Raw genomic sequence first — 14,619 nt, 5'->3', positions numbered from 1 at the left:
ATACACAAGTGGTCCCTTAAAATTAATGCCAATTTTCATTTTCATTTTGACACTTCAATCAGATTGACTTTTCATCCCAATATTTCCTTCTAAATAAGTAAACATTATACGAAACTGCTAACTATTTATATGGAGTAATGTGATTAGAGAACTCAATGAAAACAAAAAACCAGAAACAATAGAGGTACAAACTTTTATTTGTTCTGAGAAAACTGATGCTCAGACTCTTCAAAAGTGTCAAACGGATGTGTATCGGATACTGCAAAAGTACAGCATTTTGAAGAATCCGACACAGGTGAAATAACAATTTTGGAGAGTTAGCAACTTAGAAGAAAAAAACAAAATTCTCACTCCAAAAACAATGAGTCCACATGCAAACAGTCACCAAACATGTTTGAAAACAGTTCTTAGGGAACTCCAGCCTAGCACAACTGTATTGAATCAGAATGGCAGGTGTTTATTTGTCACAACTCACAGAGGACATGTAACCTTGATAGAACAAATAGCATTCTAATATTTCTTAATTGAGAACGTAAACAGCATTTTGTGAAAGTAGGGATGTTCCGGAGTCACAATTGTTGATGGGAAATTTGGGTGATTCACAGCATCAGGGAATCCTTGAGTCTCCAAACACACGGCTGAATAAGGCTGATAGACAAATCCACCTTTCCCTTTCTTTACAAGGGTGTTTGCAGTGTATAATTGGACAGCAGGTGCAGTCGTTTGTAAACTCATCACTCTTCCTGACTTATTATCGTGAACTGTTGCCGTGGGCTTCAGTTTTTCAGTGCTGTCTAGTGGATAGTTTATGTCATATCCATTTTGGAGTTTCTTGAACTGGCTCCCAATTTTACGGGGTTTAAGGAAATCATAGGGCGTGTTCTTGACAGGGGCGATTTTTCCTGTTGGAATGAAATGTTGATCTAATGGGGTGATGTGTGAAGCAAAGATTTGAATATCGTTGGACAAAACATCGCCACTGTTGTGTCCACCAAGGTTCCAATAAGTATGTTGAGCCAAGTTAACTGGAGTGGCCTTGTTTAGAGCTTTTGCTTTCATTACCACACTAAGCTTGTAAGGGTCTTCCAATGCATAGGTAACAGAGGCAAGAAGATCACCAGGAAATCCTACAAGAGAAAACAATGGATTTTATTCAATTCAGAATGTTCTTCGAAAGGACTCCACCCGTTTCAATTTGCTTGTCTAGTTTTGACTTGGTACAAAGTTTAAGAAAATAAAGAAGACTGTAATTGTCTTGCGGAATAACCATTAACTAAGCAGATCCATTCACCTTGTTCACCATCAGTACTGTGGTAGGTTAAAGTAATGTGAGGATGAGGACCATCTTTCTTGTACTTGCTCACCTTCCAAACAACATGGCTAAATCCTTTAGGGCCACCTACATTTTTCAAGTTTTTACATAAGAGGAAGGAAATTTGGGTATTATGGAAGTGAAATGGGAAGAGAAAGAAAATCTAGTGAGGATACCGTGTATTGTGTTCTTGCCATCATTGGCGATAAGCTTATAAAGGGTTCCATTTAGAGTAAATCGAGCACCAGCAATCCGGTTAACAACTCTTCCAACAATAGCTCCAAAGGAACTCGTATCGTTCTGCAACGAAAGTTTTTTCACATTTGTTTATTCCTATATCGATTTGTAGAGTAGCAAGGGACTGATTCCATATTCTCATCCATTGAATTCTCGGAAAGAATTTTGAAATTTGACATTCTTTATGCCCCTCTACTAACTTAGAATATGACATTATTGAGGCACATGTGAAACATGTTGATTTTTATGTCAATTTAATGCATTAGGTGGAGTATCCGAAAATCATAAATCCTTTTGGATGTCTTTGTCTAACCAAAATATGGTGTAGTGCTAAGTTAAACACATAAATAAGGCATGTTACTTAAAGGCTCAAATGATGAAAGAGGCATAATTATGTCCAATGATGGTCCACCCCCATTGTGAATGTTCATAGTGCCGGCCAGCTTGGCTAAGCATACTTTTTAGTGTAATATGCACTAAGATGACATAGGGACAGCAGAATCATAGTTCTCAAACTTCGTGTATACTAGGCACAAGTTTTTGTTTCAGAAAAGAAACAAGACAAGTTATTACAATTCACCATAATCTGATGTTCAAACGTTAGAGAATCATCTATCTCCACATTCTCCAGTCTAAATTTCTGCACATTAGTCCCCAAGAAAACATGGGAATTTAGGTTACATACTACAGGCAAAAACACGGTCTTTTTGGTAAAGAAGTACAATTGGACAGTGTATCAAAGAAAGAGTTGTTAATCCGACAAATGATATGCGTCAAACAAACAACTGTTGATGAATAATAAGAAGTTATTAGAAAAGAAGAAAGTGAAACTAACCACGTATTCCCCAATGGTGTCATATCCAAGAACAATATCACCTATTTTTCCTGGAAAGGAACAAGACAAGTATCAAATAGTGCAGTTAAGAAGAAAGAATCATGAAAATATAACTCATCAAACTAAAATCTTGAATCACATACCATTCTTATCAGGAAGAAGAACAGAGATGATTCTGGCACCATAATTAGTGACCTTAACAGAGAAATCTCCTTTCTTGATCTCATAAATTCCTATCTTGTGTCCTGTAGCAGCCCATAGATGAAGAATGAAGAAACAGATCAACAGATTAATCTTGAGAGACATAGTTAAGCAACTCTCAGAGTGTGTGTGTGTGAGAGAAAGAAGATATGGTATCTTCTAGATATACATGTGCACAAAAGAAGACTTTGTCAGCAAGATAATGATGTGTGTGTAGTCTTGGATCTACACAGAGGCAACGTTTATGTTTTGTTTGATTTTTAAGTAGCCGTTTGTGTTGACTTGTAAAACAATAAAAATAGCTCCAAGTTGCCATGAGTCTTAGCATAAAAAGTATTAAAATCAATCACATTTTCTAGAATTTTAAAGTATATACATTATATAATCATTAAAGGAAGAACCAGATTAAATTAAAATTAATGCTATCAGCAAGTCATAATCTTCAACTTTACATTATACAGAACAGTATCAGTGAGAAATCTTTATTTGGTGTATGGAAATAAATTTATACATTTAATTGGATAAAGTATATTTTGATGTACCACGTTTATCTTCTCTTTTTCTAAACTAAAAAATGAAAGCAACATCCAAAAAGAAATACTTTGACCAAAGATGAGATCACCACCAAGACTCCATAGCCATAGGGCAAAACCCACCCAAACCCCTAAATCAAATTGAACACAAGTGAATGCAGGAAATAACCTGAAGCCTAAAACGACTGTCTGATGATGACAAACACATGAAATTTTGAAGAAAATGTGGGAATTACCTGCTAATTTAGGAGATCCCAAAACCCTAATCTAGTTATTAGTGACGAGGTTATACTCCTAGCCCTGCATCTTAAATGTCTTTCCTTAAAATGATACTGGAATAGATACGTAGTACTCTCTTTTATTTATGGAAAAATTGTATATAATAGCAAATTAATAACCTAAATTAAATGGAATAGCTAGGATTTGATTTAATTGTGCTCCATAGCAAACATTAGCTAAAATTTGTCAGCGTCTCTCTCCCAAAAATCTCGCTCGCCTCTCTCGCTTTATACACAGATGTGTATAATTTTGTTTCTGTTTTGTATAAAACGAGAGAAAATTGTATATGCACTTGCAAAAATGTATATCTTCGTGTTATACACTTAATTATACAATTTACAAACATTTTACTTCAAATATTGCAGAGAAAAAGGCCAACGAATTATACAATTGTGAATTATACAATTGCAGTGAAATACAATTTTCTCTAGCTTTATACAAAAGTGTATATATTGTGTTTCTGTTTTTGTATAAAGAGAGAAAAACATATATCTTCTTGCTATACACTTATAATTATACAATATACATACATTTTAATTCGATTCAACTGTATGCAAAACAAATTATACAATTGCAGCGAAATAGGCCAGCGAATTATACAATTTAGGCCAGCGAATTATACAGTTGTATATGTATAACAAATTATACAGTTTTATGTTTGCTACGGAGCGCAATTATGCAAAGTTTGCTATAGCATACAAATATGAATTTTTCGTTTGCTATATGTGAAAGTTGCCCTTTATTTATCGCGACTGTATTTAAAGAAAAAACCTTCCAGCTTTCCGACATTATTTTGGTAGAATGTATTAAGAAAATATATATATATATATATATATATATATATATATATATATATATATATATATATATATATATATATATATATATATATATATATTATATTATTGAAATATGTATTATTAATATCATAAATTTCTAATTATTAGCAATGCGATGATTTTAACACATGTATTAGTTCATTTAAAGATTCAATTATCCCATAAAAAAAATTTACATTTTTTTCATCATAATTAAGTGGAGAGTATCTTTGTAAGTACTTATTCTAGGCAATGCATATTATTTTTAACGCATCAAATCAAATAATGTATAAAAATAGGAGAAAATTGTATACAATAACAAATTACTATTTCAAATTAAATCATACAATCACAGTTTGATTTAATTGTAACCCGTAGCAAACTGTTGCTATTTCACCTCTTTCTCTGGTGAATCTCGCTCGCCGCTCTCGTTCTCGTTAGGCAGTCTCTCCTCGCCATTCTCACTTTATACAAACACAAATGCATAAAATGTTTTATGTTTGTATAAAGCGAGAGCAAATTGTATATATACATTTCGTTCCCCTCTCCCAAATTTCGCTCACCACTCTCACTCGCCTCTCTCACTTTATACAAACATAAATGTATAAATTGTGTTTATGTTTATACAAAGCGAGAGAAAATTGTATATGCAAATATATATATTTTCGTCCTATAGACTTGAAATTATACGAAAACATATCTTTCCCTACCCAACCAACTTTTCTCTCTCTTTCTCGCTTTATACAAACGCAAATATATAATTGATTCGTATATGTATACAGAATATACATATTAATAAGGATAATTTCACATATAAGAAACATAAAATTCATATTTGTAAGCTATGACAAAGTTTGCATAATTGCACTCCATAGCAAACATATAAATGTATAATTCGCTATACATATATAATTGAAGCGAATTGCATAAAACGAAGTCTATAAAATGAGAAAGAGAAAGAGACTTGAGCAGAGAATTGTATAAAACGAAGTGAATAAAACGAATTGTATAATTATAAGTGTATAGAACGATTATATACAATTGAATTTGTATAAAATGAGAAAGAGAGAAAGGCAAAAGAGACTTGGGCAGGAAATATACAATTGAATCGAATTGTATAAAACGAGAAAGAGAGATATTATATACAATTTAAATTTGTTAAAACGAAAAAGAGAGATAGGCAAAAGAAACTGGGCAGGAGAGTATTTTTATTGTATAATTATAAGTGTATAGGATGAAAATATATGTATTTGCATATGTATATACAATTTTCTCTTGCTTTATACAAACAGAAACGCAATTTATACATTTTGTTTCTGTTTGTATAAGTGAAAGAGGCGCAAGTGGCGAGCGAGATTAGGGAGAGTGGCGAGCGAGATCTGAGAGAGGGGAACAAAATATATATATTTATACAATTTCCTCTCACTTTATACAAATAGAAACATATTTTATACACTTGTGTTTGTATAAAAATGAGAGGAAGCGAGCGAGAGATAGAGCGAAAGAGGAGAGTGGCAAGTGAGAGTTTGAGGGAGAGGGGTGACTGACAAACAGTTTGTTACGGACACAATTAAATCAAAGGGTGATTATAACAATTGATTTGATATATTAGTTTGCCATTATATACAATTTTTCCTATTAATAATCATATTCATACCGAAACATACATATTAATAGTTATTCATATATGTATAGTGAAATATACATATTAATAGTCATTAGTTATATGTATAGTGAAATATACATATTAATAGTCATTAGTTATATGCATAGCGAATTATACAAATCACAAATTTCATAGCAAACATAAAATTTGTTATGAAGCACAATTATACAAACTATAAGTATAACATACAAATATAATTTTTATATTTGCTATTTATGAAAATTGCTCAAAAAATAATCTACCTACAACTAATACAAGCATACCTAATATCTCATTTTAAACTTAGCCGTAATTATTTTTGAAAACTATAAATATACAAGAACATAAATATTTTAATATCATAATTCATAATGAGCGTAAAATAATAAAAAGAACTCCAGCTATTTTCTTTACAAAAAAATGTAAAAAAAGCCAGGACATAAATTTCAGACTGACGGGGTGATCAAAATTCAAAAAGATTATGTCCCACCTATCACATTGATCTTTGAATTTCAAGTATCTGTCCACGCCTTTCTTTTCTATTTTCTTCCCCAAAGTCAATACTTGTTTCTCCTAAATAGAGACAAAACTAATGAAGGGATATTCCAATCTTCTAGCCAGTACTTTCCATGGAAATAGACCTATTCAGATGTGTATGCCACAACTAGAACAATATTGAGAGACTAGAGCAACCAGCTACAGTCATTAGTACGAGTAACTCATACATTTGAAGGGGACGGCTTCCACCTTCTAGTCCATCCTTTTTAAGTCAACACCACACAATGATGTGAAATTGCAAATAGAAATGTGTATATTCTCTGCTACTCATAGGGGATACATACACTTTCACACATAAGAATAAAATCTCACTAAGACCATAAGAGCCGAATGTTCTTCACTCAAGATACAAGGCATATGGGAGAAAAAGCAAAGGAAGATAAAGAATATCAAGGAAATCCCGTTAAACCAAGTACAGAGTCTCAACTATACAATAACTGCAAACACCCCAACAACACTAATAGAAACATGATAAAGATGCTTACGGATATCAAACAACAGTTATTTGGAATTTGCAAATTTAACCTAATACAGAAAATATTGGTGTCAACAACACATGCGGTACTAAAGTTCCTTGAGTAAGCAGAATGTTGAACTCATCTCCTCCAACCAGGAAGCACCTTTTCTGAAGAGGGAATCAAAAGATAATCATTCAGTCAGTGAAGTGTTCCAAATTGACGCAAGTAAATGAGCTTATAACACATCAATTCTGAAATAATCTAAGAGAACCACTTACTAAAAGATAGAAGGCATAAGACTATCATAATCAAGAATAAAGAACAAAAGTCAGAACCATTTTATATGTGGAGTCTTCAACATTTGAAATAGCATGCATTTACTTTACTTTTGAGAATTCGGTTTTCTTATTGTCTTAACTTTATGAATGCTTAACTTTATGAATGGTCAGAAAGAAAGAATGATGCACCTCAACCAGACCCGAACATCAATAATTACCGTACATCATTTTTTTTTAAAAAAAAAAACAAGTTATTCGACAAGTCACTTAAGAAAACAAGTAAGCAAATACTTTTCTTGGGTTTGACCGCGATCAAATTTGAAAATCCCAACTATATTACTCATTCAGCTTAAATGAAAAAAAGGAAAGAAAAAACATTTCAAAGTAACACAAAATAAAAAAGGCCCAAACAGAGAACTCACTTGGCTATTGGAAACAATCACATAGCAAGAAAAATGTAGAGATACCAACTTGTAACTAAAAGGTCCCTAATCCTTTTTTCTTACCGTCTTTCGAGGAGGATATCGGTCTGGTCTTATTTCCACTTTTTCCATTTGCTTGCCCTGGCTTTTGAATCCGAGGTGACAAGGAGTTGAATTTTCCATTGGCAGAGGATGGTAGAGAATGACGCCGGACAAACCCATTTTCAGCTCCATCATCACTTACCTTGGGAGATCCTTGAGCTTTAAGCTTTGCCTTAGCAGATTGAGTGGCAGCCATATAACTAGGCACACTTGGTGTATTCTGTGAAATATTCTCAGAATTGTCCTGCTTAGTGGGGAGAGACTTCCTCCTCCTAATTCTTTCTTTGGTAGTCTGATCGTCCATCGAGCTAATTTCCTCATTAACAACAGGGCTGTTCGCAGTGTTGTTAACATCCTCCGGCTGCTGCTGCTCAGTGGTAGGATGATCGTGCAGTACATCCGTTGGCTCATCCACTGCTACAGGTAAAGGAGCTTCACTTTCAACCAATTTCTCGATTTCAGGAGCTGAATCACTTGTTTTCTCACAAGAATTAACCATCATTTGCTCAACAACATCTGGAGCTGAGGATTTTGATACTGTGGCCTGAGCCTGAGCCAGATTAGGAGTCTGTTGCGCTTTCTCAATTTCTGTTTCAGACCTCTCAGAAGATGTTGCCAAAGCTGCAGAAACCTTTCTTAAATTGCGCTTGACTTTTTCAAGTTCATTTTGAGGCTGATCCTGTACTGGCTCTATGTGATGATTCGAGAATTTCCTTGGGTTGCGTTTAGCCTTTTCTGGTTCAGAGGAACTTACGCCATGAGCATCTCCATTTGATGCTGTAAGAACCTTCTTGACACTTCGTTTTGGTCGTACTGCTTCTGTTTCAACACTCGGCTTGTTACCCTGCTTCTTCAGCGACTTTGCTCCAACTACTTTCTTTGGTTGTGGAAGTGGTTCCCAAAAGCGAGATAGTGACCATCTTTCAAGCCACTGCCAAGCTGAATTAGGTTCGCCCTCATCATACTGAAGGCTCAATGGCATGGCTGTTGGCACTGCCACAAGAAGCTAAAACAAGCAAGAGATTACCATCAAATACAGAATTGTGTCTACATCAGAAAACAAATAAGAAATACTTCATGGTCCCAAATAGTTGGCATTATTACTATGAGTCTCGACTGTTTTTAAAAGATCATTTCAAAAAGGTGGTCTAAATTGACCATATTTCTAGTACTTCGAGTGCAATTTTGAGAAATGCTAATTTTATTCCAAGAAATTACAAAATGTTAGAATTCATACTGATCATTAAATGAGTTAACTCCCGTACAGTCGTACTCTAACCCCCTCCCCCCCCCCACCACCACCACCACCAAAATTGTTTAGACTTTCTGACCCTTCACATCCACTTTAGCTAGTATATGGATCCTTTATGTCAACAGTGTATAGATATCCATTGGACCTCTGTGACACATATACTATGGGTCAGGCTTCGATATTCAAAGCAACATTCTCTCTCTTCATAATAAGTAACTTCAGATCAACTTCCAACTCTTCCTTTGCAAAGCCCCAGATCTAGGATGGTCACTCTATTAAGGCATCAAAGATGGATTTACAACTTGTTCAATTTTCTCAGAAAAATATCGTAGGCAAAAACCTTCTTTTGATCAGCAGAAAAAATGTTAGCAAAAGACACGCAAAATGCTGTAGATCACATAAGAAAGCAATAATGCAGACAAATCAGCAACACTTTTGCACTCTAGATACACAGAATGTTTAACCTGTATCAAAACCAGATTTTCTAACCTTTTAGGATGTGTTCCTCCAATTTTATTTAATCTTTACTCATTCCCTCCTTTTATTACATCGGGGACTATTTTCAAGCTTCCTCAACGTTATATAAGCAGAGGGATTACTTCCCATACCATCACTTGTACTTTCTTCTCTGTTTATTGGTACCTCCCAGACCCATCGTCTACCATAAAAGTATAAAAAACCCAAATGTAAAAGGATGAAGCGACATCATCATTTTCTAACCCCAATCTGTTAAATATATTATCGGCCACACATGGGTCTTCAACTCCATCCTTACCTAGGGCCAAAAGGAGATAAAGAAAAGAAACAACACCTTACAGGAAAAATCTGCGATGCAACGATATCTTGTCAGTTAAAAAAAGGACAGATTGTTCAGCAATACCTTGCGTGGAAATGCATAAACTGTCAGCTTAGCTTGCCTCTGCTCAGGATACTGGTTAAAGAAAGAATACATGGAACTCAGAGTCAATATTTGTACCAACATGAATAAACTTGAAATAGCTACTACAATCTGCCAAAGTTGAAACAAGGAGGAAAGAAAAGCAGTAGCAGATTCCTACTCATTCTATGTTACAACAAAGTCAAAAACAATGAAGAAATGATGAAAATAATTCCAAATTTAGTTTTTAGCACTTTGCACTCTATTTTGGATCGTCCAATTTTATGTGCAGTTCCTTTTGAGTTATTCTAATTTTATGTGCACCTCCTCTTTTGGTTTGTCCCAATGGTTTGACACAATACTACGAACATGAAAATCAGTTACTCCACTCTTAACTTTTATTGGTTTGAAATGGCTACCAATTTACATCTAAAATATGGACATTTTAAAATCAAATTAAATCTAAGTTACTTCTTCTATCACATAAAGTGTTTCAGGTAAGTCAAGTTCCCTACAAGACTATACAAGCAAGTCAGGGAAAAAGAGAATTTCGTAATGCAAGAGTTACCTTAAGTTCCTCAAAACTATACTTTCTGAGCAGATGATGCCCAGGATCTAAGAGTCTACTCCTTCTGCCACGAGCTAATGCCTGAATCCTGACAATTGCCTGCATGCAGCGTAAAGTAGCAACTGCCTGTCTCCTTACCAAGTGCCCACGAATAAGGGCTTGTAGCCTTATGATGCCTTTGAGAGCTCGAAAAGCCCGACGAGCCTGAGGAAAGTTATAAGTGGATAAGGACACGGTCCTTTCAGAGAAAAGAAAAATTGACAGGCAGATCCTGCTTTGAAATTAGAAGAGGAAAAGACATTGAAGCTTCTTCAATTGTAAGTCCAACTAGTATGTACTACATAAAGGCTTAAGCTATGGGCTTTCAAGAAAAAGTATCTTGGCATGGTAAAAGTGTCGATTGATTATTTGACTTAACAGAAAAGGTTTCTTATCTAATGCAGAACTAATATACACAAGCAGATAATTTGGAACCCAAGTGCCCCACAAGTAATGACAATGTAGAGGATCACAAATTCTACTGTCTCACTTGCACAGAAATAAATGTTCTAAACTCTTACAGATTTTATACATTACACGCTAAACATTCAAATATTCTACAATCTAAGTGAGAAGCTATTCATTAGATTGAATAGCTGAAATCTGAATTAAAATCATAATAATCGTACACGTCTTTTTAGAGATTAAAGTTGTAAATTCTGTAATTAAACAGTACCAAGTAACCCCTAAAGGCTGCCTGTGCTATGGTGGCAGCATGCTCTTGTCTTTTCAGCTCAGCATCATCTGAGGAGGTTGTCCCATTCACAGGTGGTTCTATATCGTGTGTTGCAGAGGATAATGAGGCGGTTTCACATGCAAAGTCAGTGCTTGTACCCTTTTCCAATCCAGCCTGGTCACCACCATTATCAAAATTCTGAACCGGTAGATCCAAACTTGGTGAATCAATAGAGAGATCCCCCACAGGCGCTTTTGCAGAAGATATTTTCTCACCAGAAGCATCCTTCATACAACATAGAAGTAACTTAACAATAATAACATGCATTATGTTGAAATCTCTAAAGATCTTGGTTTACCAAGTGGGTTCTCTACCCACTCTAATTCTACGAATTTTTTTCATGCCAATGTTCCTAAATGTTATCAGACAATAGAGGAAGTTCTTACTACTTGGGTAAATGAAGAGAGACAGCAAGGAAAAAAGAGGGTAAGGTATGGTCTCATTTACCAGTGACAATTAATTAAGAAGCCAATTGCTGAAAAAAAGGTTGAACCAAACGAGTAGTAGAATTTTCATAACAATGTGAGAAACTTATAATCATGGAGAACACAAACAGACATAGTTAGGAAACCACCATTAACTATTAAAGGAGGAACAAGAGAGAAATGTCTTTTAGAACCCAGACAATGTTGAATTATGACACAATTAGAAATGTTCTCTTACCTTTGATAAATGAGACTTGGATGATTTCTTCCCAAAAAGCACAGCCTTGATCCACTTGGCAGGAGATTTTTTCCCCATTGCAGACAGCAAGCTGCTGAATTAAAGAGGATTTCAACTGAATCCTGCATTATTCAATATAAATCAAGTTCTCCTTAAAAACAAGTAAACATGAGGTAACATGCACTAATGCAACTTCAAAACAATCTCTAAAGGATAACCAAATTCTTCCCAAATAGAATCAACAGACACACGCACCAGCTAATCAGCTAAAGCTGTAAATGGTGAAGATCTATAAACTAAATTTAGGGAGCTGCATATCCTAAGTAGGGAGACTAGAGCATTTCTCATACTGAAATGAATGTCTCAATACCACCAGTCACTCTGAGCCAGCATTACAACAACAGAGCCTACTACTACTACTACTACACCCCCAATCAAACTAACAAAAATGAAGAAACATAATGTACACTTGTAAACAGTGTCCTCCTCTTATCAGTACACTTAATAGCTAATCCGAAGAAGAAACACTACAATTTCCAGAAAAAACATATCAAATAGGCAAAACAGAGTCTGGTAACTCGGAATCAGAATGCTAAAACGAGTAGACATTAAATCAGGACAAGATCTGTAGTAAAAGCACAAAAAATACAAAATTAAAGGCAAAACAAAAGGTGTAGTAGGGTTTTCGGAGCAAATGTAGCACAGATCTGAGAAGTACCTGAAGAACAGAAACGAAAGCTCCTGTTTTAAGATCCGAAAATTGGCATAGATGAGCTGAAAGAAGAAATTCAAGAAGAAGAGAACTAACAATTAATTGTTCAGTAGAATCAGGTAGACTGATCTAAAAGCTAAGAGGAAATAAAAATTGAAGTTGCTAAGAATGGCCCATATGGCCATAGCCATCCATACCTCGAGGAAAAATGGACCCCTCCACCGCTTCTCTCTCTCTGGGATTTGTGTAGCAGTAGTAGTAGATGTGAACAGTAATGGGAGTCTGTACATATACGATAGAGTACAAATGTATACTGTAGTTGTTATGCTGTCACTTTTAGTAAAGTTGGTGATTTCCTGCTTAATCCACTTTTTCAACTTTTCATTAAGGCACGCTGCGTCGTTTGCGTTCTTCGTTTAGGAAACTACTCTTGCTGTCCATTTTATTTGTTTGATATATCAAAAAAAAATGGTAAATTTATAAAAAATATTTTATTATTTTATATTTATTTAGATAATTTATAATTAATAATAATAATATTATTATTTTATTTATTATTGATGTATTAACTGGAAATAAAATGAAATGAGTAATCAGTATCATTTAAAAAAATTCCTTTAAGGAAAGAAAACAAGTCCTTCATTAGTTAAGGTGTCACTTTTTCAAAATAGTAATAGCAATATGATAATTTTAATTTCAATACATTTTGTTCTTTTTTTGTCTCTGTGGTCTTCTCTACTCATTTGTTTTTGTTTTGTTCCTTTTTCAAAATGAAACAAAACAATTTTCTCAGATGACAAAACATTATAACATATCGATCATTTAAATTTCAGGTACTTTTTTGTTCATGCTGTCTATTTGGTATTTTCTAGTGTTAACCATGTGATTGTGAAAAGGAAAAAAATGGAAAACACTCTCATAATATAAAATAATATGGAACTTGGAAAAGTACCCAAAAAAAAAAAAAGCAGCAAAAGTAATGTTAATGTGATACTCTTTTATATAAGAACCTAACATTCAAATGAAAATCGATAAAAGTCATTATAGAGTACTTACGTAAAAAGAAAATCCCACAAAAGCAAAGAAGATATAATTACCAAATCAGTGATAATACGTGCTCAATTAACAAATTTTTAAGTACTAAAAAGGTAATAATTCGAATACTCTCTCAAGGTGGTCCCTTTGATTTCAAGAAGCAGTAGAGCATGGGACTTATTATAGTTGGTGCTAAATAAACATTACCATACGAAACTTTAATACAATATCTGACTTTTTTTCTCATTTTATCAGGGATTCTATTTGATAAGAAGTTTTATCTGTTTTGAAATTTCTGCAATTGGATATAAAAAATAATTATTGATCTCATAAATAAATATAAATATATAAAAGATGAGCTATGCCTAAATGGACAGATGAATATTATAAAAAAAGGGATATTTTAGTGTGTACGATGAGAGGGATATAGAGAAGAAGCCTCCAATTTTTTAATAAAATGTAGAGACAAGAGCATCCCAGTCCATTAATAATCAATTTGTAATGATTTAAAGCTGCGGTCCCCTTGGGTTCCTTCATTAGGTACACCAAACAAAAAATGAGTCCATCTCATTATTCCTCATCAACTTACCTATAGGGATGGAGGGCCCTTCAACACCCATGTGCTCATCATTAACAAACATAAACCTTAGGATCATCACTTCAAACTCTTTTTAACTTAATAAAACACATACGAGTAAATGATCCTTCCAGCTCAATTAATTAAAACAACAATATATGAAGTATCTATCAAATAACATAATAATATAGGAGAAAAGAATCACCTTAGGTCGAAAATTGTCTATGGATCACTGTGTTGCACGAACCCCCAGGAGTGACTCGTTAAGTTGTGGGTGACGTGTAGAGGAATGGAGCAGCGTGTTGAATTTACAATGCAAATGCCACCGACGGTTTGTTAATTTCCAAACTGACTGATCTTCTAACGGGAAAAAAGCATATTTCACGAGAATGTTACCCTTCACCGACTTTATTCTTTACGAGATAAAAGCTCTCTAGTAATATAGGATTTTCAGTCACATGAAGTTGACAGCCAAGCTAACA

The 14,619-nt window shown here is 34.2% G+C and overlaps 2 protein-coding genes across 3 annotated transcripts; both read right to left on the bottom strand.

Annotated features, from left to right (window-relative positions):
* Window positions 1-197: 197 nt before the first annotated feature.
* Window positions 198-2,814, bottom strand: LOC109119603 (aldose 1-epimerase superfamily protein). Its single transcript, NM_001366865.1, has 5 exons — window positions 2,528-2,814; window positions 2,385-2,434; window positions 1,489-1,612; window positions 1,292-1,399; window positions 198-1,127 (listed from the first exon to the last, which is right to left on the bottom strand). The coding sequence occupies exons 1-5, from the start codon at window positions 2,688-2,690 to the stop codon at window positions 511-513; spliced, it is 1,062 nt and encodes a 353-aa protein (NP_001353794.1). The 5' UTR covers window positions 2,691-2,814; the 3' UTR covers window positions 198-510.
* A 3,843-nt stretch (window positions 2,815-6,657) lies between these two features.
* Window positions 6,658-14,542, bottom strand: LOC101257720 (IQ domain-containing protein). Of its 2 annotated transcripts, XM_010317957.4 has the most exons (9): window positions 14,343-14,542; window positions 12,723-12,958; window positions 12,532-12,587; window positions 11,814-11,935; window positions 11,091-11,375; window positions 10,376-10,579; window positions 9,811-9,861; window positions 7,661-8,684; window positions 6,705-7,043 (listed from the first exon to the last, which is right to left on the bottom strand). In XM_010317957.4, exons 4-9 carry the CDS (start codon window positions 11,889-11,891, stop codon window positions 7,015-7,017), a joined length of 1,671 nt encoding a protein of 556 aa, XP_010316259.1. In that variant the 5' UTR covers window positions 11,892-11,935; window positions 12,532-12,587; window positions 12,723-12,958; window positions 14,343-14,542; the 3' UTR covers window positions 6,705-7,014. The 2 variants fall into 2 exon arrangements, with proteins under 2 accessions (NP_001353790.1, XP_010316259.1); NM_001366861.1 differs by lacking the exons at window positions 12,723-12,958; window positions 14,343-14,542 and having other exon boundaries at window positions 6,658-7,043; window positions 12,532-12,673.
* Window positions 14,543-14,619: the final 77 nt, after the last annotated feature.

Source organism: Solanum lycopersicum, chromosome 2 (genome assembly GCF_036512215.1).
Source record: "Solanum lycopersicum chromosome 2, SLM_r2.1".
NCBI classification, from domain to species: Eukaryota; Viridiplantae; Streptophyta; class Magnoliopsida; order Solanales; family Solanaceae; genus Solanum; species Solanum lycopersicum.
This window is presented reverse-complemented; position numbering and strand designations above follow the sequence as displayed.